Source organism: Quercus robur, chromosome 8 (assembly GCF_932294415.1).
Source record: "Quercus robur chromosome 8, dhQueRobu3.1, whole genome shotgun sequence".
In the NCBI taxonomy this organism is placed as follows: domain Eukaryota; kingdom Viridiplantae; phylum Streptophyta; class Magnoliopsida; order Fagales; family Fagaceae; genus Quercus; species Quercus robur.
The window spans coordinates 37,181,663-37,209,500 of NC_065541.1; the positions used below are offsets into that span (position 1 = coordinate 37,181,663).

Here is a 27,838-nt window from a genome sequence, read left to right on the forward strand (position 1 = left end):
AAGTGTTTTTCGTATAAACTATAAATGGGCAAAATGTAATTTTTCCTATAAATAAAGAATCCAAATCCCCATGACACTAAAGAACCCAAACTCTACTAATTCTACGCCGCCCTCACTTCTTAATCGTACGCAAGGAACAATTTATGAATAATTCACACAAAATTTGAAACAAACATATTCACTAATTTAAATAAATAAATAAATAAAATAAAAACTAATAGCAAATTCACAAAAGAAATCAAAACAACAGTAAGTAAACTAATTGTGATTTTTGACTAACCAAATTTATATCTATATTTATATATATATATATATATATATATAAGTTAATGTGTAGTATTTATCGTTGTTATGTTTCTAATGAGCCACATCAGCACCCACATCATCCACCTCTCTCTCTCTCTCTCTCTCTCTCTCTCTCTCTCATTTTTAACTTTTTTTTCTTATTAATTATCAACTTATTGTTACACTTTCTCAAACTTTTCCCCTCATTTTTACCTTTTCATCTTCCCACGACTATCTATCTCAATATCACTCTTCTTGTATCTCTTTATCTTCCTTTATATTTAACTCTTCTTATTCTCATCTTCTTACTATAATTTGCAATTCTCTCTCATTTTATGAATAGCTTTTACACACAAAAAAGCTCTCTCTCTCTCTCATTTTTTTATCATTTTTTGGTGAAATTTTTTTTCTTGCATCTCTACTTTAGGTTGATTAATTTTTGTATTTTTTAGAACTCTACTTTGGATTGATGTGGTTTAGTTGTGTAATCTTTTCCTTTTCTTTTTTTTTTAGGAACAATCTTTTCTTTTTCTTTTTTTGATTTCATAGATATTATTCTATTACGTTATAAAAATAGTATATAAGAATATAATGTTATTTTATTACCTAATATGACTTAGATAATTTGGTGTTTATTACTATGTCTTTTATTTTTACTCTTTTTCTTCGTATCTTATTTTCTATAAATTTGTTCTCTCTCTCTCTCTCTCTCTCTCTCTCTCTCTCTCTCTCTCTCTCTCTCTCTCTCTCTCTCTCTCTCTCTCTCTCAATTCCTCTAGCATTCGCATCAGTTCATTTAAAATTTTATGTCTATTTTACCATAAGAACCTATTTTTTTCTATTTTACACTGTCACTTTCCAAAAACACCCACATTAAACTATCTATTATACACTCTATTTTATTAAAATAAATTTTTTTATTCTTTTTTATTATTATTTTATTAAAATATCTCTCAACTTACACGTCTCTTCTCCCTCAAACTCTCTGCCTCTCTCTCATCCCATCCCACAAACTCGCCTCAAAGTCTCCGCCTCTCTCTTATCCCAAATCCACAAACCCACCTAAAACTCTCCGCCTCTCTCTCATCCCAAGCCCACAAACTCAACTCTCTACATCTCTCTCTCTCTCTCTCTCTCTCTCTCTCTCTCTCTCTCTCTCTCTCTCTCTCTCTCTCTCTCTCTTAGTTTTCTTTCATCCAAAACCCACACACTCACACATAAATTTCCTCTGAGCTTGTTCTCGCACTATCACCGATCTCCATATGTGGCAATGGCGACTAAGGCTAGTCCATATTCTCTGGCAACATAATAGGCGGGACTATGATGATTTAGGTTTGGGTTTAGGTTGATGGTACTCCGTTGATGGTTTATTTTGGGTTTTTCAGAAATAGGTTTGGATTGATTTCCATTGATTTTTTATTTGATTTTCTATCAACTTTGAGTTTGATTTTTTGTTGATTTTTGGTTTGATTCCATTGATTGTGGTTGGATTATTACGTGTTGTAATGGTGGTGGTGGTGTTTGAGTGGTGCTAGGTTTTTGTGGTGGGTGGATGGTTGATCTATTGTGCTCTTCAGAGAGAGAGAGAGAGAGAGAGAGAGAGAAAATAAAATAAAATATTGATTTACACAACTACAGTAACTGTGTATATTTACATAATTACTGTAGCAGATGTGTAAATATACACATCTATACACCCATTGATGTGGGTAGTTTTGGGACAAAAATGTGTAAATTTCAGAATTTTTTCTGTGATAGATACACTGATGTGAATGCTTTAAGATTGATGAACCATTGTGTTTTTTATAACTCTATTTTGAGTCAATACATTTTGGTATTGTATTTTTTAGTTCCTTATTACAAGTAGTCTCTCTTTTGGTTTGATTTTGTTTAAAAGCATCCACATTAGTGGAATCAAAAATTTAGCTATTTAGCACTACAAAAATAACTTTACCTATTTTAACTTACCATTTCATAGCTCACTCTATATCAATGACCTTATTTCCCAACAAAGTTAAACACTATTCACTTATTTATTTATTTTTTCTCTCTCTTATTCTCTGTCTCTTTCTTCTTCTATATCTTTTCTCCCTCTCTTCAAGCCACCAAATCCACTACCCCAAATCAATTACCGCCACCATCACAACCATCATCACAGCACCACCAAACGACAACCACCATCACGGCAACCTTAAGCTCAACCAAAAAACCAGCAACCAACCAAAAAAAAAAAAAAATAGTAGAAAATGAAGACCCACAAATCCAAACAATGGTCCAATCAACAACCCACCACCACCAACACCCACAAACCCATACCCACTACCACCCACATCCTCCACCACCATGGCCACACCGACCCACGAATTCCACCACTACCGCACCACCCACACCACCACTAGCAACCCACATCAACAGAAATCGACCACCCACATCAACAAAAATCAGATCAAACCCGTAAACCCATATCAACAAGAATTAGATCAAACCAAACCCATAAACACAAATCAAACCATAAACCCATAAAACCAACACAAACCCACCAAACCTAAATCTAAAAATGGAGCTATCCATGGCTACATGAGTAATTGGTTAGAGGAGAGAGCAATGAGTCTGGCCATGGTGGGTTGGTGATGGTGGGTCCATCCATGGTGGCGAGGTTTGAGGGAAGAGGCAAAGAGTGGAGAAGTGAAGAGAAAAGGGATGAACGGTGAAGAAAGGGAGGCAAAGCAATAAAGAAGACAACAAAAAGAAAAGGGGTGAAGATAGGAAGGAGACGTTCAGAGAAAGAAAGAAAAAAGAAAAAGCGGGAGAAGAAAGAGAAAGAGTGGAAAGTAATGGCCTGTTTGGAAGTTTAGAGAGGGAGGAGAGTAGAGGAGAGTAGTGGGGAGGAGAGTAGAGGGGAATGGTTCCCCTCCACCTTGTTTGGATGTTTTTAAAATTAGTAAGGGGGAAGGGAGTAATTAACCCTTCCCCTTGTTTGGATGTTTTAAAAATTAGGATGAAGAGGAGAGGACATAATTAAAAAATACAAATTTACCCCTATTTGAAAATAAACTTACAACATTGGTCTATTATTAATTTAGAAATGGTAAATTGAGAAATTTATCTAGTTAATAATTTATCTACTCTACTCTCCTTCCAAATCTCTCCAATTTGAGGGAATTAAAAATGAGGGGTTAGAGGTGGTTGAAACTCCTCCAAACCCCTCTAAACTCCTCCCCCTCCTTCCTTAAAAAACTTCCAAACAAGGTAATTGAATTACTCTTCCTCCCTATACTCTACTCTCCCTCCGTTTTTTTAACTTCCAAACAGGCCATAAGAAAGGGAAATAATAAACAATTATTATTATTATTTTTACCTTTAAGCTATAGTGCACAGCCATCCAAAGATGGTTGTGCATTGTAGCATAATTTTTGGCTTTGGCTCCACCAATTGAGCCTCAGTTTTGTAGTTGGTGGTGCTAAAAATAGTAATATGGCTTTTTAGCACCACCAATAATAATGCTCTAAGATAATACTTAGTTATTTTGGAAGTAAGAATATGAACTTATAGCAAAACACAATCTTCGCTATGCATTTGAATGTGCCTATCAATTATTTGAGTAATATTATAAAATAATTTTGTTATGAGTTTTGATTAACATGATAATCACCTTTAAGAGAATGAGAAATTTGAATAATTTATTTTAAACCAAAAAATTCTAATTGTGCCAAAAAAAAAAAATAGAAAAACATAACACACTATAACATAATTTCAAAAAATATGAACCACCTCATAAAGGAATAATATCAATCAAACACACCAAAAATAATAAAATGATATATTGGTAGAGATAGAAAGATGAAAAATTATTTTAAAAATTGTTTAATATTTAGGGAGAATAGATTATCTTTAACAAATATAGAGAACAAATTAATTATACAAGGATTACTTAGGCTTCTAAGAGAGAGAAAAGGGGAAAGTAAGAGGATGAGAGAGAGAGAGAGAGCTAGCTTATTAGTGAAGCTGAGCGTGAGTGTACAACGGTAAGAATGATATTAAAAAAATAAATAAAAAATAAAAAATATATATAAAATAAATATATATATATATAAATAAATAAATAAATAAAAAGTGGAAAACAACCTCTTAAAAATAAGCCTAATTTTAATTAGACTTTTTCATTTACCAATTTTAGTTTTCCTTTTTGACCCACATTTTCTGATGGTACCAAAAGAGTGTACATTTCGTTTACGTGAACAAGTTGGCAACTATATGTTGTGTTTAGATCCACTGTTTTAAAAACCGGACCGGACCGGCCGGTCCGACCGGTTCAACCGGGAACCGGAGGTCAATCCGGTCCGGTTAAAAAGGTCAATAACCGGTCAAAAACCGGTCAATAACCGGAAAACCGGCCAAAAACCGGGGTTGAACCGGAAATTAAAAAAAAAAAAACGGTTCTTTGACCGGTTCGGTTTTTAAAACCATGTTTAGATCTGAATTATCTTAAAAGGGAATTAAATTGATAGAAATTTTAATACGATCAGTATGAATTTTCATTATTTGAATGAATAGGCCTAAAAACTTAGATTTTAGAGTATTAAAATAAGTATAACAATTTTGGTAATGATGACAACACTATAAGTTGGTGATGGATAGAATCGTGATGGTAACAATAGGTTGCAGCTAAGACTGAGCAAAAACCCAAAAAATTTGACTCGTACCGTAAGCGGTCCTAGTTGAGGAATTGCAAACGTTAATTTATTTGTGATAACACGGCAGCAACATTGCAATATTAATGGTGGTGATGGCCACAACAAGAATGGTTGTGGTTATCATGGTGGCAGCAATAAAATCGTTAGTGATACTGGTGCGGTGATGGAAAGGTGGATGGTGTTAATAATATAAATACTCCCTCCATCTCACTTTGTTTGTCCTGTTTGAAAAGTCAAACTTTTTAAGGGAACATCATTTATTATCTTGTCTATCTTTTAAAAGGGTAATTCTAGCGTACCCCCCCTTTTTTTTTGGGGGTACGATACCCACTGGCAGGCAACCTGCTATACCAAGTTACCAAAACATCACATTTAATGGTACCATCATCACATTGTGTAGTACTAATATCACATATAACTGTATTTTTGTCACATTCGGTAGTTCCCTTATTTTTTCTCACATTTGATGGTACTATCCTCACATTGTGCAGTACCAACATCATATGTGATTGTACTTTTGTCACATTCGGTGGTTCCCTTATTTTTTTCTTACATTTGATGGTATCATCCTCACATTGCGCAGTACCAACATCACATGTGACTGTACTTTTGTCACATTCAGTGGTTCATTTATTTTTTCTCACATTTGATGGTACCATCCTCACATTGTGCAGTACCAACATCAAATGTGACTGTATTTTTGTCACATTCGGCGGTTTCCTTATTTTTTTCCTCACATTTGATGGTACCATCCTTACATTGCGCAGTACTAACATCACATGTGACTGTATTTTTGTCACATTCGGTGGTTCTTTTATTTTTTTTCACATTTGATAGTACAATCCTCACATTGTGCAGTACCAACATCACATATGACTGTATTTTTGTCACATTTAGTGGTTCCTTTATTTTTTTCTCACATTTGATGGTACTATCCTTACATTGCACAGTACCAACATCACATGTGACTGTACTTTAGTCACATTCGATAGTTCCCTTATTTTTTTTTCACATTTTATGGTATCATCCTCACATTACGTAGTACGAAGATCATATATGACTGTATTTTTGTCACATTCGGTAGTTCCTTTATTTTTTTTCTCACATTTGATGATACTATCCTCACATTGTGCAGTATCAACATCACATGTGACTGTACTTTTGTCACATTCGATGGTTCCCATATTTTTTTCTCACATTTTATGGTACCATCCTTACATTACGTAGTACCAATATCACATATGATTGTACTTTTGTCACATTCGGTAATTTCTGTATTTTTTTCTCATATTTTATGGTATCATTCTCACATTGCGCAATATCAACATCATATGTGATTGTACTTTTGTCACATTCGGTGGTTCTCTTATTTTTTCTCACATTTTATGATACCAGCCTCACATTGTGCAGTACCAACATTACATATGACTGTACTTTTGACACATTTGATGGTTCATTTTTTTTTTTCTCACATTTTATGGTACCATCCTCACATTGAACAGTACTAACATCACATGTAACTATACTTTTGTCACATTCAATAATTTCCTTATTTTTTTCTTACATTTAATGGTATTATCTTCACATTATGTAGCACCTACATCACATGTCACTGCACTTTTATGACATTCCTTACTTGTCTTATTTTCTCTCACATTTAATGGTACTATCTTTCCATTGAGTAGTACCACCGTGCCGCGCTTTCCTATAATAAAAAATGGATTCACATCCCATAGGTATTGCAATACCCCGCAAATCTCAGCCATCCATTTAATCTAAAGACTCATTTACTTGACACCTCATCATACCAGGGTGGCAATCCATGTGCTCAGCTCTTTGCCAATTCAATTTGCTGTCTCCTCACTGCTTCCTGCCTAAGCTTCTCATCAGATCCAAAAAAAATTCAAAATATTTCTATCTTCCACCAAACCTTTGTCTATGGCTGAATCTCCATGGCTATAGCTAGCAGCCACCAAATCCCTCACCACAACCGGTGATGCTTGCCGCTATGGCATTCTCCTCGTCTCACTATTTCTCTCTCTCTCTCATCTGGGTCATAGAAATTTAGTCAAAAGAGTCATAGAAATTTGATAAACAAAATCATATTCTTGAAAGTAACTATTTTCTACAACTTACCATTAAAAATAGCAAGCAACCATTAACGCCAACACGATTCTTTTCTTTATATTTGCGCACACCTCGAATAAGAAAATCCAACACCAACTTCGCCCAATTCAAGTTTTTGAACTCATCAATATTAAGGAGAATTGAGATAAAGGACCATTTGATATAAGGTTTTGGAGTGGGACATAATAAAGTACCCAATAGAAACAGCAAAAAACAACCAACAAATTATTTTCCTGATGTTTTCATCTCCTTCAGCTTGCCCTCTAAGAGGTAAATTGGTATACCCCCTACCACATTTAATCCATGTTGTTGGCATATATGATTTATCTCTTCAGCGCTTGCAACAATAGACACATCTACCCCACTTGATTTTATTCCTAGAATAAATTCTACATCTTTAGTGGATATTGGTAACCTCCTTCCACAAATATCCAATGTACAAGAATTGTGGTCAAAATGATCAACTAACCATTTGCAAAAATCTCTATCCAATTGTATAGACCTTAAATCCAACATACTACCAAATCCCATTTCTCGAATAACAAATCTTTGTCTTTCATTTAAATTTAAAGCCATCAAATGAACACGATTAGGGGCACATCGAGTATATAATGAAACCTGCATTATATAATGAATAAAAAGGGTTTCATTATGAAATTTAATACATAGTCCTGAATGCTAAAAGTTTCATAGGTAAATACTTACTTTACGTGATTTGCGAGGAATATTATGTGACAAATTAGCATATTTTTCAGAATTCTCACGTGCTTCCTTCTTGTACTCTAATTTAGAATCTTCATCAAGATTCATCCACTTTTCTCTAATCTCCGTCTTAACCTGTAATAGATATTCATATTCAATTAAGATCTCCATGAATATGTCATGTCAACTAAACAATAACAATAACATAAAAACTATAAGTATTATTCAACTTACTGTTGTGCTTATCTTAGCGACAATGCCCTTAGCTTTCATCAATTCTATTTGCTTTTTACTGAAAATCCAAATTTAAATTATTTTAAATATAACAATAGGAAATATATTATAAATGGATATATAATGAAAATGAATCTTACTAATAAATTAAAAATGGTCCAACTGGTCTTTTCGGGGGGGGGGGGGGGGGGGGGGAACTTGGACAGCACCCTGCTCTTCAATCTTTTCCACTATCCCCATACTCCTATCTCAATATAACATGAAATAAAAACAAGGTAAGCAATAACATACATTTGAAAAAAAAAAAAATCACAATTGAAAGCTGTGGGAATTGCAAACTTTTTCCTTGCAAACTTTGTCCTGGACAACATAGATGATCAATGTTTTTAATTTTTTAATTTTTTTATACAATATAAAAATTCTATTATAGCCTAATCTAAGTGCATGTGTGTGTTAAGTTTCCTCTTGGAAACTTAAACCCTATCCCTTATCCCCCACACTCCACAAATACTTATACTTATGAAGTGACTACCGCACAACTTAACATAAAACTTATATCATAAAAAATTAGAAGGCATATACAAATGTTATAATGGAATCAATTTTAAAACTAAGATAAATATACCACACTAAGGCTATCTTCATCTTGTGATAATGACAAAAACACATTAGCTATTGATTTGGATAAACAAATGTTCACCTTGTGATTATGATGAAGATGCAACAACCTATTATGATATACCACCCTAAATCTCTTTCACACCATGTTGCCAGAACTGCAATGACATTCACCACCCCCAACTCTATCATCATAGCCAAAAAATAAAGTCTAAGAACTCATTAATCAAAAAAACATTTAGTGAGCAAAGCCTTACTCTAGCTTGATGCACTGTAAGTGCCAACTCTGTTTCACTTGGATGAACTGAGCCATGACATTAGGCATCATTTTAAGAGATAAATAAATAATTACATACACTAAGGCAATCTGCTAAGAAAGATTCAATAACTATGACAAAAGTCTAAAATTTCCTATTACAGAAAATGAAGTCTAAGAACTCATTAACCAAAAAAACATTTAGTGAGCTAAGCCATATTCTAGCCTTATGCACTGTAAGTGCTAGCACTGTTTCAATTGGATGAACTGAGCCATGACATTAAGCATCAATTTATAAGATAAATAAATAATTACATACACTAAGGAAATCTGTTGAGAAATTAAGATAAACTTCAACTAAACATTTTTAACGTGATTATCTTAAGAGATTTTTTGAAAATATTTTGAGTGAAGAAAACATTAAGGCAAATTGTGTAATTGACTTCTAAAAATAAACTCTTCATCACCAAATCTACAAAGCATACATGACACTTTTACCAACCACCAAGGAGTAAATAGTCTAATCAATGGAAAATTCATTGGTTGGACAAAACAAAACGAAGCTTTTTTTTTCATGTACTTGTTAATCAGTTGAGATTGAGTACAATTCTTAAAAGGGAAAAATCATATTACATCAACATCTATTTGATCTCGGAAGCGTAATTTTCCTTGGGTTCTAAAAAAACTGCTTCCATAGAATAAAGTCGTGAGAAAGCTTTTGAATTCATTTGTGCAGCAAATTTATTTTGCAAACAATGACCATTCCAAAATTTATACGAAGAAAAAATATGAAATGGGAGTTCAGGTAGAAAAATGTAGATTCATTTAGAAGAATTGAGGCGGAGCCTTACCTTCACCTTCAATGCCAATTTTTTTCCAAAACAATGTCTACATATATAAATTCATCGTACAATGGAACTTCTGGACCCGTGTGCTAAATTCCAAGACTCACTTATATAAGGACCAGTACCAAGAAAGTGAGCATAACAGGGAAATTAATATTGGGAACATGAAGAGAAAAGATCTAATTAATAGCAATACTGTATTTGAAATTTTACTTGGGGACCTAAACTGTTGAAAGAAAATAGTAATCATGGTATTGAAATTTTGTTTCTCAAATAGGAGGAAATTCCAAATCAACTTTTAACAAACAACACCCAAATCTCCTATCAAAATAATAAAATTAAAAACCCAAATCAATTAGTAGCATTAGGGATTACATACAATGAATAAAACTAAAGACAAATCATGCGTTGATAGTCAAAGAAACTTTAATAATCTGTATATTAGTAGTAAAATCAACTTCGTCTGAGAGAAACAGAAAGAGAAAGACAAACCTATTTCAAATATCGTCGCCGACCGATACTGTTTCTTCTTTGGGTTTTGACCGATACTGTTTCTTCTTTGGGTTTTGTTTAGCTGCCCTGGGTTCTTGCGGTTGATTAGTAAGAGAAGAAGAAGCCGAATTCTGGGTTCTTTAGATAAATAGAATCGGAAGCGTGATAGAGTCCGAAGCGTGATAGAGTCCGAAGCGAGACAGAGAGAAATTTGTTTCTGAGAAGGAGAAGCGCACACTTGTGGTTGATTAGTAAGAGAAGAAGAAGCCGAATTCTGGGTTCTTTAGATAAACAGAATTGGAAGTGTGATAGAGACCGAAGCGTGACAGAGTCCGAAGCGTAGCAGAGAGAATTTGTTTATGAGAAGGAGAAGCGTACAGTGAATACTGGGTTGTTTTAGATTTTTTACTTATATATATAACTTGTTTGACCGGTAGCCAATACTTACTCTAAATTACTCCAAATTAAATGAATGGTCCGGATCAAATTTTTATTCTTTTAACGGTTTAGATTTAGGTGGGTACCATACCCCCCAAAAAATAGAGGAGGTATGGTGGACTGACCCCTTTTAAAAATGTATAAGTTTCCAAAACTATCCTTAAATAAATTTATCAAAAAATTAAATTATTAATAGGAACATTAGTAAATAGGGGTATAACAGGAACATTAGTAAATTAATAACTCTTATTTTTAGAAACAGTACAATATTTTAGGACATCCAAAAATGAAATAGAGGACAAACAAAATGGGACGGAGGGAATAGCAATTTTAGAAGAAAATTTAAGTGAAGCTTTAACCATAAAAATTATGAGAAATTTCATGTTCACAACAAATCTTAATGATTTATTGTAATCGTGAATGTAGCACTTTTCTAGAAATTATACTCCAAAAAAAAAAAAAAAAGAAGAAGAAGAAGAAGAAGAAATTCAATTTAACAATTGCTACAAATGCCATTCATCAAGGCCTATGAATAACAGATAACCAATGTTTTCATCTCAATGTTTTCATCTCAGTGAAGAGCATCCCTTATGCTGACATTACATTGCCCACCTCGTAAGAATTTTGGGACTAATTTCGTATCACAAACATGGGACCAAAACATTAATAAACAAAATCTACTACCTCTTCCCATTACAGATTTAACTGCATAAATTTTACAGATTTAGCAAATCTATTCAAGGTTTTGTTAAAAATATTTACTTTGGGATCTACAAAGATAACTTCTAGTTGAACACAACCCAAGAAGGCAATAGGCTCTTTCCATCTTTGCTCATGTCTAGTACGTATGACAGAGATGTACAAGCTTAGAAGCAAGGGGGCCCATGTCCAGATATGTTCCTAACCTGTGCAGCACAAGACATGGGAATGAAGACGCAGCAGATGGGTGCCACTTCTCTTCAAAGATCATTCATCTTGTTCTGTGATTCTTTCAAGCCTGCAATACAATCCATATGTAAGGCATAAAGAGGAAATAAATAGGTTAAATTTTCAAATTACCTATCATCATATATAAAATTGGCACGACAATCTCTAAAACGTTGCCGATCAATTACAAGCGCCTTACTCTATGATGGGAAAGGATTGCACAAACTGATTTGGAAACTGTTAAGAGACAGAGAAACAGCTAATGCCTTCTACTTTTTCTTTTCACTTTTCATTTTCTTTTTCATAAATTAAAGAGAAAATCAATGCTATTTGCTACCAGATAATGAATTACAAATCATAAAGGTGAAGAAAAACTGTACACAAGAATGAGGAAAACTGGAAAAGCAGTACAAAACAAATGATGCTTTGGAATGATTTCCAACTCCCACATTAAAGGGGCAGCTGTGAACTAAAATTGACAAATCATTCCAAAACAATTTACAAAGAGTTGGCTAACGATGCTTGCTGCTTCCCCAATCCCTTGCAATAGTTCAGCGATCCCACATGGCCTGAAATATGGCAGGTCTGTGCTTCAGCCATTGCACCATCTCCCTATCTAGTGGAGTATTAGTTAAAACAGCATCAAACATTGGGCTGCCAAAAACTTTTTGAGAGCTCTTAAAGGACCATATTCGGTCCTTAGGCCATGGTCTCTGGGGCTGCTTCTCCTGGACAACATTAAAATTGCATGAGATATGCAACCAAAAGCAAATAAAGTCAAGCTGAAGGAAGAGAAATTCAGACAGGAAAATGACATTCAAAATCCAGTAACATGAATTGTAGTTTCCAAACGTGGCATTAGTTAGTCCACCTCAAACTTGGAGGTCCCTTCAACTTCATTAATTGGAAAATCTGAGTATAATTTGATCAAAGGGCAAATTTAGTACCGCCACAGGCCCAAATGAAATTAAAGTAATTACAGTTTCTTATTATAAGTAGTATCTTTTTTCTGAACATTAATTTATTGATTATCTGCAAAAGCAATGGTTTGGCAATGGTCACTTCTCAACCAGATTATGAAAAAATTAGGTTTCTGTCTGGGTAACTTTGATGATTCAACTTAAAACTTGAACTCAACCAATAGACGTATAGAATATAATCAGTGTTAATTTGAAATAAATGTTAAGTCAACCAAGGTAGGATGATGTAATAGACTTGTAAACTCACCATTCTTGCCAGCATAAATCTCACAGTCCTTGGGCCATAAACACGATGCCGTGATGGTTTCTGAACCTTGGCATAGAAGGAACCAATTTCGGGCAATGACAAGCAACCCCTACTCGATTTAACAAGGCTACAATCTGGCTCCGCATTAGTCTGGTTATACCAAGAAATCAGCTGCCCTAAACAATAATTCTCACCATAGGTCTTGCAATACTCCTGGAAACCTGCCCCTAATTTATCAGTGTACTTGGGGCCCAAATCAAGTGGACTGATGTAAACTGGCGGAGAAGTTGCAGCTTTATACTCCTGCATGTATAATGAAATTTGTTTTAGATCAAAGGAAGGACACATGAATGTTAGCAGACAGATTATAGAAGTTCTGTAGTTGTTAGACATACCCGTAATCTGAAGAAGCATTTTGTGTAAGCATAAATATGGATCAAGTCAGCTGCAGCATCATGCCGAGACTTGTAGGTACATGGAAGATTTCGGACCTCATCCCTTAACCTTTAAAATAAAGAAAACCGCCATAAGATTGCAAGAATTAAAATTTTTAGCATCATAAGTTCATACATACTAAAACAAAACACAAAAGCATGCTGCTCACCATAATAAAGATTTCTGAAGTTCTTTCTGAATGTCATTGGAACCTGGTGGATCATGAGCACGAATCTTGGACTTGAGGTCATTTAATATGCCGTCTTCCACATGAGGAGCAATGCACTGAAGAAGGTCCTCAACAAACGATCCCTCTCCTTTCCAGAGTAAGGAAACAATTTCTTCAGGGCTCAGCTTCTCCAGAGGGGGTGGTGCTTCCTTCGGGTCACCAAAAATGCATCTCATAACATATCTCACCTGTAAACAGAATTCAAACAGATTAACATCTTCAAAAGACCAGAAAATCAGAATATAATTGACTTCTCTATTTATGGCAGTGATCTAGACTAAAGACACTGAGGCATCACTAGGTACATGGTATCATTGACACAAATTAAATGATCAAGACTAAAGATCCCTAACAAAGACAAGCATGAAAAAACACAAAAGCTCAACTTCAACACTTTACACTAGGGTTCAAATCCCCTCTCCCTCACTATCAAATTATCAAAAGAACACTTTAAACTAGAATTATAGGTTATAGACCCTAAGCTGATCAAAGTCACCTTCTCGTACAATTTTTTGGGTTAGAGAATCAGCACAAGCATGGTGTATCACACCAAAATATGTCTCATATGTACTTGCACAGTTTAAAAGGACATAAGCTGGAAACAAGGACTAGACAATTTTTTTTTTTTATGGGTATTATAGTAGGGGAGGGGGAGGGGGAGGAGGGATTCAAACCACAGATATAGGACATCACAAAGGATATCATTACCACTAGACCATCACTCGAACCCCACTCCTTAGCGTAACAAAATTAAAAAAGGTAATCACCTTGTCAAGAGTCACAGCCAAATTCTGAAGCCTTTGATTGTAGACACCCTCAGCCTGTCTCATAGAAAAAGGTATGAGTACTCACCAGGTAATATCAAGCATGCCCATACAAACAAAAGCAATGAGAGAAGGGCAGTCAACAACACACCTGAACCTCAGCATCACTCTTCTCAACTTCAAGACATATATCTGAAAAATATTTCCTTTTTTCCTCCAAATTATGCTTTAGAATCTCCGCAGGCAGCTTTGTTCTTTCAAAATTTATAAACCTCACCTTCAACCAAAATGGAAAAGTCAGGAAAAACAAAAGCACAAATAAATTATTAGCAAAAAAGGCAGATCCAAGAACAAATATCAGGAGGCAGAAAAGGTGCACACCAGGCGAGCTGAATAGGCTACCACCCAATCAGGCAACCCGCCAAGCAAGCAACTGCCTAAACCAGCCCTCCCCAAGTCAAGATAATCCTCTTCAGATACTGAATTTAGTTCGCAAGCTTCAAGCATTAACTGATGACGGTCCAGAATTCCATGCCATTCCTCCAGAACCTGATGCATGGACAATATAAACTAATTAACAGAATTTAAGGCAACGTTGAAACTAAGGGTAGAAAAAGACCAATAAGATTCAACTGGCTGCAACAACCTCAACAAGACAAAAATAAGACTTATTTTATAACTTATGAAATCAGAATCCTGATCAGGCGTGCGCCTTCTACACCAATCAGAAAGCACCCTTTTCACAGTGCTAATCCAAAATGATAAGGACATTCAGTCAAAGCCACTTATCACGCCAGAAAACCTGATCAAACTTGTTCACGAATTTTTTTTCTCTTTTATTTTTTTGGAATAAACAGTCAGGAAAATTGCCTTAAAACCTGTAACCTGTACCTTTTGAAAAGCCCCTTCGCCTGTTAGATTCAAGTAGCTGCCCCGGCAAACTTGACTGCCACACAAACAAACCGACGCTTCATATTCTTCCTTACTCTAGCAAAATGAACAGAGAACAACTATTAGATAATATGTATAATATTCTCCAGAGAGTACAGAAGACCAAAACACAAAAGAGACACACCTCTGTAACAGAGTTATAATCAAATGTGATCTCCTCGCCATATTGAATTTTACGTACAGAATAGATTCCAATCTGGTAATGACCATCTACAGCAGTAACTCTGCATTCACAGATAAATTATAGGATGATCAAATGCTAGGTTCGCTCACAATTATATAACTAAAAAAGTAAAATCATATATAAGATGAGTAAATGGTAATTCAAAATCTGTGAGATAAAACAAAGAAAGTATGATTATCCATGGCATGATCCAAGCCATAAAAAGCTTATAGAATTAATAAACAATCTGGAATCTAGAGTAGAATCTTAAGGAGAAAATTTGCTTATATAGCATTTAAATGCGATTAGATGATCTGGTCTTCACATAATAATGACAAAGGCTCAGAGTGAAGAAACACAAGTGATGAAAGTAACAGATTCACTACTTTGACATTATTATATAGCGGCCATGAGAAATTTGAGTTCCGCTTATTAATTAAAATGCCAAATATTTCCAGCCCCAAAAAAAAATACGAGGATCACTTCATTTTTGTTATTTCCCATAATACTCAATAAACTTGTCAATTGTACATAAGGGAAGGTCTGCAGGTAGGTTATAAACAGCAAAAAGAGTATGACAACAGAACTCACTTTGCTTCACAATTAGGACGGCATGAGTGACATATTCGACTTGCATAGTTTGCCTTATGCATAGCATCAACAACAACCAAATCATACCCATCAGCATCACCCTGCCAGGAAATAATGCATGATCAGATCAAAAATATTCAGTAAACCAGGGAAAATGGAAAAGGCATAACAAGACTACAGCACAATGATTCTTGAAGTGAACCAAACCTTTGGCCTTTCTAGATAGATGTTGTAAAATTCTGGAGCTGGATCTTTACTGTTTTTCTGCAAAGATCGAATCCCATCTTGCTTTTCGAACCATTTCCAAACAGGATAAACCTACATTTTTTTAAAAGGGGGGTGGGGTGGGGGGAGTAAAGAGTTTCAGCATCATATAAACCTTCCAATGAACTCTACTAAATCTAGAAATTGGATCCCATGAACAGTTGGTAGCCATACCTCTCCCAAAAACTCCACGACAAAATCTTCTTCTCCAAAACCACCTTCTTTGTTGCAAACAACACCAAGCCCCTGAAGAACGCAACCCAATAGACAATATAAAAATGAGGTAAATCAGCATCGGAAAAGTATGGAACAAGTCAAGGAAAGAAACACGTCCAAAAGAGAGGCAAAAATATAGTACATGCTCATGCAGTAAAATAATGATGTGTATACCTTTCTGTAAGCAACATATTTGTCATCAGGACGACTATCTACAGCCTTCAGAATACCTTGACACATTTTCACAGTTCGTTTATCATGGTCCTCCTCAGCAGCTTTTTCAATATCTTCAATAACAGGCTGCAATGGAAACATCATAGGAGTGTTTCCACTCCCAGTGAAGTTCCTAACTTGCTTATTCAAAGTACGAAGGAGCACATCTTCAATAAACAAATGCTTCTCCAGGAGAGTCCAATTTAACTCATCTGGCATGGAATCAAGCAAAAGATTGTGAGTATAGGGGTCAATTCCATAAACCTCTTGCTCTATGACCTCATCTCCAAGCTGTTTTCTAGGTTTATAGTCCTTGACTTCAGGAAGTTCCATATCTGACTCCTCAGTGCCACTTTTCTGGGCATGGAGCTTCTCAGCATAGTCCTCTGGTAAAGATACTCGCATCTTTCGTTGCACATCCTCCTCATCCGCAACAATAACATATTGATCAATGACTTCATATTTTCTGGTAACAGGAGGAACCAGGCTTGCTTTTGTCATGCGAGCCCCCCACTCACGATCATCAGTCATTGAATCCAAAGCACCATCTGGGGTAAAGTATCCATCTCCCCTTGACTCAGTAGTTCGAGCTTCTGATCGCAAATCCGAGTCACTTTCTGTATCTGAGGCTGTACTCTCGCTATCACTCTTGCCATCTTCAGAAGACCCTTCATCAGAAGTTTCACTCTCTGAGTCCATAGATTTTTTATTCAATTTGGATAAACGCCTTCGGATTTCTCGATCAGATGCATACTCTCCATGATCCAAACCACCATTTGCAAAGGAAGTGCCATTACTCCTATTCATGTACTTCCTTTCAGTCAAAGATTTAGTGACCTTCTTCTTATACTTAGAGACACCTGTTGAATCATCTTCCCATGACTTCATCATTTCATCTCTTTCATAAGATGACTTTGAACTCTCTTCCAAACGTGTGGCAAGTTGAATAAATAATGTAATAATGTGATTCATGTCTCCAGCATCACCCCGATTCTTTGCTCTGCGTAAGCAGAATATGTATACAAGTAAGCCAAAAAAGAAACAGGGAACATTGTTGCATGACTCACCCACATATAAAGGCCTAATCACCACAAAGATACAAGAGAGTAGAAAGAAAAAAATACATAACAACAAGTGCATGAATTAATTAGATACAATATTAACATGGATTTTGGGAATTTTATGTTTCCTAACTTACATGAAGAAGCAAACTACACTAATAACAGCATTCAAAATCAAGCCCAAAAAAAAAAAAAAAAAAAAAAAAAAAAAACACAAGTGAAGTCAACCTTAAAAGAACTTCAGTCACAAGGTACCAAGGGGGAGGGCCAAAATAAAGAATCCCACTGCTAAGCGAGATATAACTTAACCCCATCAGACTTGTACTTTGTATTCTTTGAAAAGGGACTGCTCATGTTTATTCGTGTCTTTCGCCTTTCCGTTTTCAATAACAATTTTAATTATCCACCAAAAAAAGAGGCTAACCCTATCCATTTAACCTAAAGAGCTGTTAATGAATATGGTCTTTTATATTTAAAGGTCCTGGAAAAACTTACTTTATTGCGTCTCTGCACATTCGACTAATATCCTCCTTAACAGAGCTCAATCCATGGCCAATGTAATAACCCTTTTTAATTCTATATTCAATTTCTTCAACCTGATTAACAAAGAGACAACAAGAAACAAGGAATTACAAACATATATTACAGAATATTTTTAATATGGAGACATGCAAAACAAATTACTAGCTCTACCTTGGGCACAAAAAACTCAAATGTATTCTCCACCATGATGTCTCTAAGACCAGAAAGAAGGAATTCCTCCATTCTCTTATAACCATTTTCAGATTTCTTGATGGCCCACCGCCTCATACGGGCATCCCTAGATAGAATGGATGACGACTTTCTGGCATCAAATAGTTTTGATCGTTTGTATAGGCTTCGGCGGAATAACTGATTTGCTGAGTCTCTTTTATCCACACTATCAAAATAGTCCTTTAGTTCACCAAAATCATCCGCATCACTACCCAGACCCTTTTTCAAAGCTGATGAACCTTTCTCAGTAATCTGTTTAAGACTCCTTATTTTAGAATATGATTCATCAAAGAACTTAGTATCGCGTGAGAGTCGGCTCTTGACCCAGTTCACATTCGCAAATTTGAGAGCCAACTCGCCAAACTGGCTGCAACCTCTGATATCTATAAAAGATAGACAAGGAAATGAATGAAGAATCTCTTCAAGCGTGCTGGAGGTAATGTTTGTGCAACCCTTTAGAACGATAGAACTTATCTTTTCTTTGCAATAACCATTCTGCAAGCAAACAATTACATTAGACTCAGTAAAAAGAGAAAAACAAAATTGTGATATCTTAGAACGCCAAACAAAAGTAAAACATACCACGATGCTCAAGAGTATCGCATCAGTACAAATAGGACCCAGAGATGACAGGTCAATCTGTCTAGAAATGTCCTTGTAGAAACTGACTGCAGCTCTCCAATGTTTACAAGTCAAGGAAACTAAGGGAAGGGATTTGATGTCTGATCTCAGAAAATGAAAAACTCGTGCCAGCACACAACCATCCAATAAACCCCAGCTTCCCATCTCAGTTTCAGAATTTGGACTCTCCTCTTTGTAAAACGTAGCAGCACCACATAAATCATCAAATGTGGATTCGTCCCTTGGAATTGTCTGCATGCCCTCTTCTATTTCAAAATCTTCATCAATCTCATCAACCAGCAAGCGGGCTCTCTTGGAAGCACGTGCATCACCTTCTGTATTTAATCAGTCCCCACCCACCCAGGAAAATATATAATAGATCAATAAAAAAAGGACAGGAAGGTGCTACCCATAAATGCATTAAAGCTAGAAAGACATAATGGAAAAGGACAGGGGGGTGCTACCCATAACTACTATGAAATTAGGAAATACACACACACCGAAAACATATAATAGATCAATTAAAATGGGAGGAGAGATGTTCAAATATAACTGAACTGAAGAGGATGCTACCCATACACACGCACAACAAACAAAACAAGAAATTATCACAAAGGGGCTAGCTCTGTGTTTTGGTGCAGGACCTATTAATATTGGCAAAGTGACAACCAGGTATTACAACCAAGCCACACTAACACCCCCCAAAAACATATAATAGATCAATTAAAATGGGAGGAGAGATGTTCAAGTATAACTGCAATGAAGAGGATGCTACCCATAAACACGCACAAAAAACAAAACAAGAAAATATCACAAAGGGGCTAGCTATGTGTTTTGGTGCAGGATCTATTAATATTGACATAGAGCTGAATGAGTATGAACCTGAGAAAACCACAATACATGTCAGGAAAGGCTTGGTAAAGTTGCTGCTAGAAAATGAGAGAGAGAGAGAGAGAAGAGGGGGGAAGAACTTTGACTGAGGACATATCTGGCCAAAGATGGAATGGCAGGTCCATTCCTTGAAACTGCTATGAAATGAAAATAAAAGAAAGTTCCCTCATACCTCAACCTCATCCTGGAATTAATGACTTCTTATTGCTAAACAAAATCCAGGTTGCCAGTGGAAATTTAAAAGATTATTCATACCTGATTTACGGTAGATGTGATTCTCAATCTCCTTCTTTGGCTGTTTAGCATTGATCCATGGATCCAAGACTTCATTTATGGCTGCAGCAAACTCACGGCTCTTATATGATTTCATTACCAATTCGTGTAACTTTCCACGAGTATAACCAATGAATTGAGGATGCACGTTGTGAAATGAACTTGATTTTGTTTTAGATTCAACTGGAGCAGTCCCATGATATTCTGAAACAAAAGGTCTTGAAGAATCACCAGTTGCAGAATTAATCTCCTGTTCACTCTTAACAGTGGCTTCAGAGGTCTCTGTAGCAGAGGTAACTGGAACCCAAATTCTATCAAATTTCCTGAAAACACTGCTATGTTTTTGAATAGTACCTTGATCCACTGAGACCTGTAGCTGTGAAAATGATGAAGGCCCTTGTTCATGCCCAGCACCATCAAGGTAGTACCAATCACCCAAATGTAATTGCAAATCATTGACTGTGCAAAGACGGTCTTTGGGAGTGTTAATAGAAGCAATGGACTTCCAGGAGCCTTGTGAACCTTGATCGTCAACACTTTTTGATTGAGAATCACGCTCTGCTGACGATCTCTTCCCATCACTACTTGAAGAATGTGGCCGAGAAGACCTTGAAGAATGTCTCTCCTTTCCTCGGACTTTCATGCGAGAATCAGAAACAAATGAGCCTTGGTCCTTAACCACACATGCATTTATCCTGACAACTGGAAGCATAGTTCCTTTCACTCCCCTTGCGACAGCAGGGTCTGATAAAGAAAAAGCCCAAAGAGGGAGATCAAGCCTTTTGCTATGAGATGGATAGTACAGGTCATCTTTTCGATGCCACCGAGGGTCCTCATACCCAGATTTTGGCATATGGCATAGTGGGAAACCGTCATTGAGAACAAGCTTCTTTCTGAAAGATCTATCCTGGGAAGCTTCTTCATTCCTCTTCCAGTCACCACCCTTGCATGACCATGGGCCAAAAAACCAGTCACAAGATTCTCCACAGGCAAAAACATGATCCTTGTCAGAAGTTTCAATTAACCTGGATTCTGTAGCTTCTTTTGATTTGAGTTCAGGAATTACAGATAATTCATCAGTTTTCTGATCATAATGGTCATTGTAAGTTTGATTCCAAGTGAAACCTGTGACATGCCAGGAATGAAATTTTTTCATGAGATGAAAAACTTGAATATATATATATATATATTCATTAAGAGAGCAAAAACTCAGCAAAATATAATAATAATAATAATAAAAGAGCCCAAGTACACAGGAAGTATACAAGGCATTCGCCAACACTTACTAAAGGAGATTACCAAGATCAAACTCAAATAAATTAGAGAAGTAATACTGTCCTGTGGTTGCCATCCACTCATATAATGATCTTAGGAATGAGATGCATGACTTGAAGTGCCGATATAGGCATGTATATAAGCATTTAATGCAGCTTTCAAGAAAAATCAAGACTGCCAAGATATCAAGAACCTTAAGAAAAGGACTGACGGGGAGACACAATATAAACCTGTCAACTGATTAAAAAAGAAAAAAAGAAAAATATTTGCATGCACGCCCAGGGCAACTAGACACATCCTGACTATCAACAATTGTATGAAAATAAAATAAATAGAATTCAGATGACCAATTTTACAGGCATTTTTTAAGCAAAAAAAAAAAAATTGAAATTCCAAAAAGTCACAGAATATAATCAGTTGACAACAACATGAAGAACTGCATCCACACGTTGAATTGCATCATCTAGAATAATACGTCTTATCTACTTATCAAAAAATAATACGTATTATCTATAGAGACTGCCTAGGTGCTTCTATCTTTACTGTATGGCAAACATATCCCTCCTCTACTGACCTTCACATGTATGCCATTAATTACTAGAAAATATCAAATGAAAAAAGAAAATAAGGTGATAAACTATGGTTCCAGGGTAGACATACCCCTCCTCTTTTTACTTGTGTGTGTGTGTACACCATTTTTACTTGTACAGTTATAAGTAACCGTATTTCATTAAAAAGAGTGCAATACCACCCTGGTACACAGTGAGTATACAAAAGAAAAAATAAAAGATAAAAATGAATGGAAGCACAATCAGTGCTTAGGATATTAATTATAATGGGTCCCATGGAAGCCTTTATATAGAGAAAGAAAGGCCAAATAAAGCACTTCCTAAAGGAATGTCACCACAAAATAACTATATATGCTGAGGATTTCATCCGAACATGAATAAATATAAGCTGCCAGAGATAGTGTACCTTCAGAAATTCCCCAAATCTCCTGTTGTACATGTTCAAACCTTACTTGCAGAACTTCTGCAAGATCAAAAAAATCCACAAACAAGGGAGTAAGAATTTCAATAAAAGAAAAAGGAGAAAAAAGAAACAACCAAATACTTGATAGTACTCAGTGTTAAATATTTTGCTAACACCCCGGAAAAGGAGAATCAGGATATTTGACAGTTAGCGTAAAATTAAGTCACTTTATTATTAGGCCAAAATCCAAATAACACCCTTTAAAGTTTGGTTGAATTGTCATTTTCATCCCTAAAACTTATTTTTTGTCATTTTAGTCCTTAAACTTCATCATTTTTGTCAAGTTGGTCCTTCCATCCATTACCGTCTATAAAACCACTGTATATGTCATTTCACTTATGTGAAGAGTGACAATAGATTTTGTAGACGGCAATGGATGTAAAGACCAACTTAACAATCATTAAAAAAAAAAAAATTTATTTAAAAAAAAAAAACCCTTTTGAGGACAAAAAAGACAATTCACTCAAACATAAACGGTCTAATTTGGATTTTAGCCTTATTATTATGAAAACTACATAATTGTAAAAGTGATTAATAAACAAACTAATACCTGCAACAGTCTCAAGTTCCTTCCCAGGAACAACAGGAAAGCCCTCTAACAGAGCTCCAACTCTTTCATCAATGTGAAGATCTTCTGAAGGCTCAGAAATAGCTGCACTTTCATCTGTGCAATGCACTGGCTCTGACAGAGTGCCAGACAGGTCCTCGCCACTCTGGAGACCAGATTGCCCAGTTTCTCCAATATCAGCCAAGAGATTCCCAGGAGCTTCTGGAGGGCTTACCAACTGAGTTATGGTGTCTGACACAATGGATGGGAAATTCACAGTCACCAATGGTGAAGTTGCATTTTCAACAGTTACCCACCTATCACTATCTAAGTGCTTGATCAAGTGATCTGACATTAGAGCCCCTTCTTCCACAAGTGCTTTAAGATCACCCAATTTAGAAGGCCCACATTCCATGCCATAATAATCAAGGTAAAACCATTTCCCTGTGGGTGAATCAGCCAACAAAGGGACATGTGGTGGTGTGTCGCATATATCCATATCTTCTTCCATAGATGGCAGCTCTTCAGGAAGAACCACATCTTCTTGAGGAGCTTCTTTGGTATTTATGCTTGGAGTCTCAGACTGCTCTTCTTTGTGAGGCTCACTGTCGACATTTTTCTCAACAGGACCATTAACATCATGAACACTGCTTTTATCTTGAGACTCTTTAGCTGAATACTGTGACTCTCTTCCATTAGCATCCCTCTCAGTGAGCTTATCTTCTTGCCCTTTACTAGCAATCTGAGAGTTGCGCTTTTCACTTGTTCCAACTTTACGACTAGTTTCCCTGTAGCTACTGGGCCTACTCCGATCAAGTGGGGACCGCTCCAGATAGTTAGGAGTCCTATCCCTGCGGTCATGGTTTCGAGCTCGATCTTGTGGGGACCGCTCTGCATAAGCAGGACTTCGATTTCTATGATCATAGTGCCGATTCCGATCATATGGGGACCTCTCACGACCATATGGAGATCTCTCACGAGCAAATGGGGATCTCTCACGACCATGTGGTGATCTCTCACGACGGAGAGGACTCCTGTCACGGTGATCATAATACCGGGCCCTGTCACGTGGGGACCGCTCAGCATGACCAGGGCTACGCCCATGTCTGTCATAAACTACTCTGGAAGACAAAGATGACTCATAATGCCTGGAGGCGTACTTATCTGATGGAGGCATTTTCGACGATGAAACTGGATTCCTGTAAGACCTCTCCATAGAGCGACGTGCATAATGCTCTGAATGGGCAGCACGGTTGCTGTCATCACCAAGCCTCCGGCTTTTCGAACCTGCATAATCCCCATAATCTCCATAATATTTGCGCTCTCCACTATCTGAATCAGTGCCAAAACGCTTCAACCTGTTACCAGAAGAGTAATCTCTCCCATGATTCTTCCCATTGCTGTATTCATTCCTATACAAACCTTCCTCGTCAACAATTTTAGAACTGATCCTCATAGTCCTCTCTGGGCCACTCTCCCACCTGGGATTACTTTTGGTAAGCTGACTCCCACTTCTGTTAAGCTCTTTCCTGCGGATAACATCATCACCTGAATACTTCCCAGAAGGTGGGGTACGCTCGAGTTCAAATTTCCACCCTTTATCCTTACCCGTCTCGTATCTGCGTGGCTTACCATAATTATAGTCGTCCCTTGCTCCTTCCCCTTTATGCCATCTATCTGGAATGAACTCACCCTTTTCAATGTCATCTTTCCCGCCCCTCCACAACCCAAATTCGCCTCTCTCAGCTTCTCCTCGCCGCACTATCTCACCCTTCTCAAACTCCTCCTTCCTCCATTTCCCATAACCAATCTCTCCCTTCTCCACCACCTCACTTCTTCTCCACTTCTCACTACCACTAACAATTTCTCCCTTCTCAATCTCGCTTCTTCGCGGCACATACTCTCCATTCAAAGTACCCAATTCACCTTCTTCCACTTCATCCTTCTGCTGCAACTTCTCAGCACAAATTTCACCATTTTCAACTTCCCTACTACTCTTCCTACCTCTATCCAATACAGACTCAATCTTTTCGAACTCTCCGTTGCTGTTGCTGTTGTTGTTGTTGTTATTGTTTTTAGCTAATTGCTCCTTCTTGACCTTCACCATCTTCTTCTTTCGGTCATTGTCAGAGTACTTAATCGACTTGGAATTGAAGCCATTGTTGTTGTTGCTGCTATTATTGTTGCCATTCTTGCCTCCGCTGCTATAAATTGTCTTCTCCGAAATAGGAAACCTCTCCATATGATGTTGTTGCTGCTGCAAAGGCATGCATGCGACGCCTCCATCGCCCATGGAAATCAACAAACTTCCTCTTCAACCTCGAAAACCCTAATTCTCCCCTATCCCGGGGCTATTGATGCTCATACTGCAATTCGCTTCGATGTTTGTCGATTCCTCGCTCCAATTTCAGAACCCTAAATTCCACAAAACAAAAATCAAACAAATGTAGGGTTTCATTGAAAAAGATAAACACGCGAATAAACTCAAACAACCACAAAAACCTTAAATCAAATACGCCTTCGTTACAAAACCCTAGGGTTTGGATTGTTCAAAAACAGAAAAAGCGAATTGAGAATTAAAAAGGAGAGAAATTTTACCGAGACAATTTTGGAGCTGAAAACTCAGATCGGAAAAAAATTCCTTGGTAGCTCTGAATCGAACAGCGTGTAAAAACAACACAGATCGAGAAATTCCGAGAAAATTGTAGTTCGAATTTACAATCTTCCTGAGAAAAATCTCTCTCTCTCTCTGTCTCTCTCTGTCTCTCTCTTCCTTCCTTTCTATTTCTATCTCTCTCTCTCTCTCTCTTTCTTTGTCTCGCTGTGCAATATCTTTGTGTTTCGCTCGCTCTCGGTGTGTTCTTGGTCTGAAAGACGAAACCTTCGTGTTATTTTTTTTTCATTTTTTTTTTTCTTTCTCTCTAATAAAGTCCTTATATTTTGTTTGTTTTTTCGATTTTGACCCTCACGTATTTGTGGATGTAGTGGTAGAGTTGTGGATATAGAAAATGACGTAAATGCCACTGGAGGTGCCTTATGTGATGTACGTATATGGAGGGTGTATGTGGAAGTTTAATATAGTTGAGAATACGGTTAGGGTAGCTTGGCGTTTGGCGGGCCCTATCTTAGCTCCCTTCTACTTCCACAAAGGCGGATTACCGTTGACTCGGGTTTATGACTCGGCTAGAATTCTTGAGACCTTGCCATTGAGAGCTTTATGTATAGCTAGAAAGTAAACCCAAGTTTTACCCATAAATTTATTTTTCAAACTACAATAAAAAAAAAAAAAGTAAATTTCTTACAAATTTAATTTTTTTGGAGCTAATAAAAGATATGAAGTTCAATTCTCGCTTACACCAAAATTCGATTAGTATCTTTGTCAATAATAAAGAGTTATCATCAAGAGCATGTGTCATAGGTTGAAATTCTCTTTAAAAAAAAAATCTTGAAGCTAATAAGGAAAGCAAAGCTATAAATTTTTATTATACATTAAAAATAAGATTTAATTTAATTTAATTAATTAATTAATTTTTTATTGTTGGAAGAGTGAGAATTTGAGTCTTAAACATTTTCATTAAAAAAGATAATTTGAATTACAAACTCTCAGCAACAATTCTACTTTTCTTTTTTATGGTTGGAATTAATAAATATAGTTGAAAATTCATTATAAAGAGATTATAAAAAAAAATAAATAAAAAATGAATGCATAGAAAATAAAGACACATGATTGGTTTATTGAAATTACATAGTGTTGGTATCAAATGGAATAATTTTAAAGAAAATTTGATATTTAATTTATTACAAAAGAAAGTGAATTGATCTAGTAAAAGATAAAACAAATCTAAGTACTTAATTAGGGCTTGGATTGTACCAAAAAGCAATTATGAATTGAATCACATTAGCCCCGACCTTGCAACAAAAACAATGATGAATAGAATATATAATATAAAAATAAATAGTTGATCCAATTCTTAAGGACAAAAAAAGGTCGATAGTTGATAAAATATTGAGTTGACTAGATGACCCTTATGTGAATGCAACAGCCTATGAGTATTATGGAGTTCGTGTGCTGCTACTGCAATTGGAGCAAGTCTCGATATATTACTTTACTTGGTGCTATTGGAGTGGAATCTCCTGCTTAATAAAAATTTTTGATATCAAAAAAGATAGAGGGGCATTGTTGTCCATTTACAGTTGCTTGTGCAGTTAAAAAATATAGGAAGGAAAGAGAGAATTTGGTAAAGTGGAATTTGATTTGGCGCTCAACAAGTTGAGCGAAATATTTTAGGAGGGGTTGAAAAAATGAAAATGGTGGGCTCCCATCCCAAGGGAGGTGCTGATTTTTTTATGATGGGCCAGGATCTGCTAAGATCACTGAAGCCCGAAATTCTTGGAAATTTTCAAATGTTTAATATAATATACTAATACTGATAGTCTGATAGTAATAACTAGTTACAATGTTGAATAACTTGTCTGACCAAAAAAGTGAATAGATTCGGAGAAAAAGTGGATTGGGTTTTGAGCCCAACACTTTTGGAACATGGTTGGTGATTGGATTGGGCTAGGAAATAGAGGTCCTTGCAATTTAGCAAAGTTTGAAGTTTGAACCCTTTGGAATTCGGCTTGCTGAGAACCTGAGAGATTTGAAGGTAACCCATTGTTGTAAAAGTCATTGACAGGATTTGAAAAATGAGCAAACATTACTTTGTCAATT

General features: G+C 36.2%; 2 protein-coding genes and 1 long non-coding RNA gene across 4 annotated transcripts; all 3 read right to left on the reverse strand.

Moving 5' to 3' along the window:
* Positions 1-7,098: 7,098 nt before the first annotated feature.
* On the reverse strand, positions 7,099-8,226 carry LOC126695400 (uncharacterized). Its single transcript, XM_050392131.1, has 4 exons — positions 8,183-8,226; positions 8,043-8,100; positions 7,812-7,943; positions 7,099-7,724 (listed from the first exon to the last, which is right to left on the reverse strand). The coding sequence occupies exons 2-4, from the start codon at positions 8,079-8,081 to the stop codon at positions 7,332-7,334; spliced, it is 564 nt and encodes a 187-aa protein (XP_050248088.1). The 5' UTR covers positions 8,082-8,100; positions 8,183-8,226; the 3' UTR covers positions 7,099-7,331.
* Position 8,227: 1 nt separating this feature from the next.
* On the reverse strand, positions 8,228-10,303 carry LOC126695401 (uncharacterized). Its single transcript, XR_007646022.1, has 3 exons — positions 10,254-10,303; positions 9,768-9,867; positions 8,228-8,286 (listed from the first exon to the last, which is right to left on the reverse strand). It is a non-coding gene; the product is annotated as an uncharacterized LOC126695401 (long non-coding RNA).
* Positions 10,304-11,733: 1,430 nt separating this feature from the next.
* On the reverse strand, positions 11,734-26,029 carry LOC126695402 (histone-lysine N-methyltransferase ATXR3). Of its 2 annotated transcripts, none has more exons than XM_050392133.1 (20): positions 25,723-26,029; positions 23,128-25,539; positions 22,521-22,577; positions 20,253-21,395; positions 19,068-19,438; positions 18,426-18,980; positions 18,228-18,328; positions 16,633-17,671; positions 16,417-16,488; positions 16,186-16,296; positions 15,979-16,079; positions 15,349-15,448; positions 15,165-15,260; positions 14,655-14,822; positions 14,425-14,550; positions 14,277-14,330; positions 13,450-13,697; positions 13,241-13,349; positions 12,846-13,148; positions 11,734-12,346 (listed from the first exon to the last, which is right to left on the reverse strand). In XM_050392133.1, the coding sequence occupies exons 2-20, from the start codon at positions 25,415-25,417 to the stop codon at positions 12,170-12,172; spliced, it is 7,221 nt and encodes a 2,406-aa protein (XP_050248090.1). In that variant the 5' UTR covers positions 25,418-25,539; positions 25,723-26,029; the 3' UTR covers positions 11,734-12,169. The 2 variants fall into 2 exon arrangements, with proteins under 2 accessions (XP_050248090.1, XP_050248089.1); XM_050392132.1 differs by having other exon boundaries at positions 19,068-19,441.
* Positions 26,030-27,838: the final 1,809 nt, after the last annotated feature.

Bases quoted from the DNA above. Each gene is read 5' to 3' on its own strand.
- LOC126695400 (XM_050392131.1), bottom strand. From the start codon at position 8,081: ATGAAAGCTAAGGGCATTGTCGCTAAGATAAGCACAACA. The intron at 7,944-8,042 runs GTAAGTTGAATA...TATCTATTACAG, and splicing joins TCGCTAAGATAAGCACAACA to GTTAAGACGGAGATTAGAGA. The intron at 7,725-7,811 runs GTAAGTATTTAC...TATATAATGCAG, and splicing joins TTCCTCGCAAATCACGTAAA to GTTTCATTATATACTCGATG.
- LOC126695402 (XM_050392132.1), bottom strand. From the start codon at position 25,417: ATGGGCGATGGAGGCGTCGCATGCATGCCTTTGCAGCAGCAACAACAT. The intron at 14,331-14,424 runs GTGTGTTGTTGA...TCTATGAGACAG, and splicing joins AGAGTGATGCTGAGGTTCAG to GCTGAGGGTGTCTACAATCA. The intron at 13,350-13,449 runs GTGAGCAGCATG...TTTATTTTAAAG, and splicing joins CTTCAGAAATCTTTATTATG to GTTAAGGGATGAGGTCCGAA.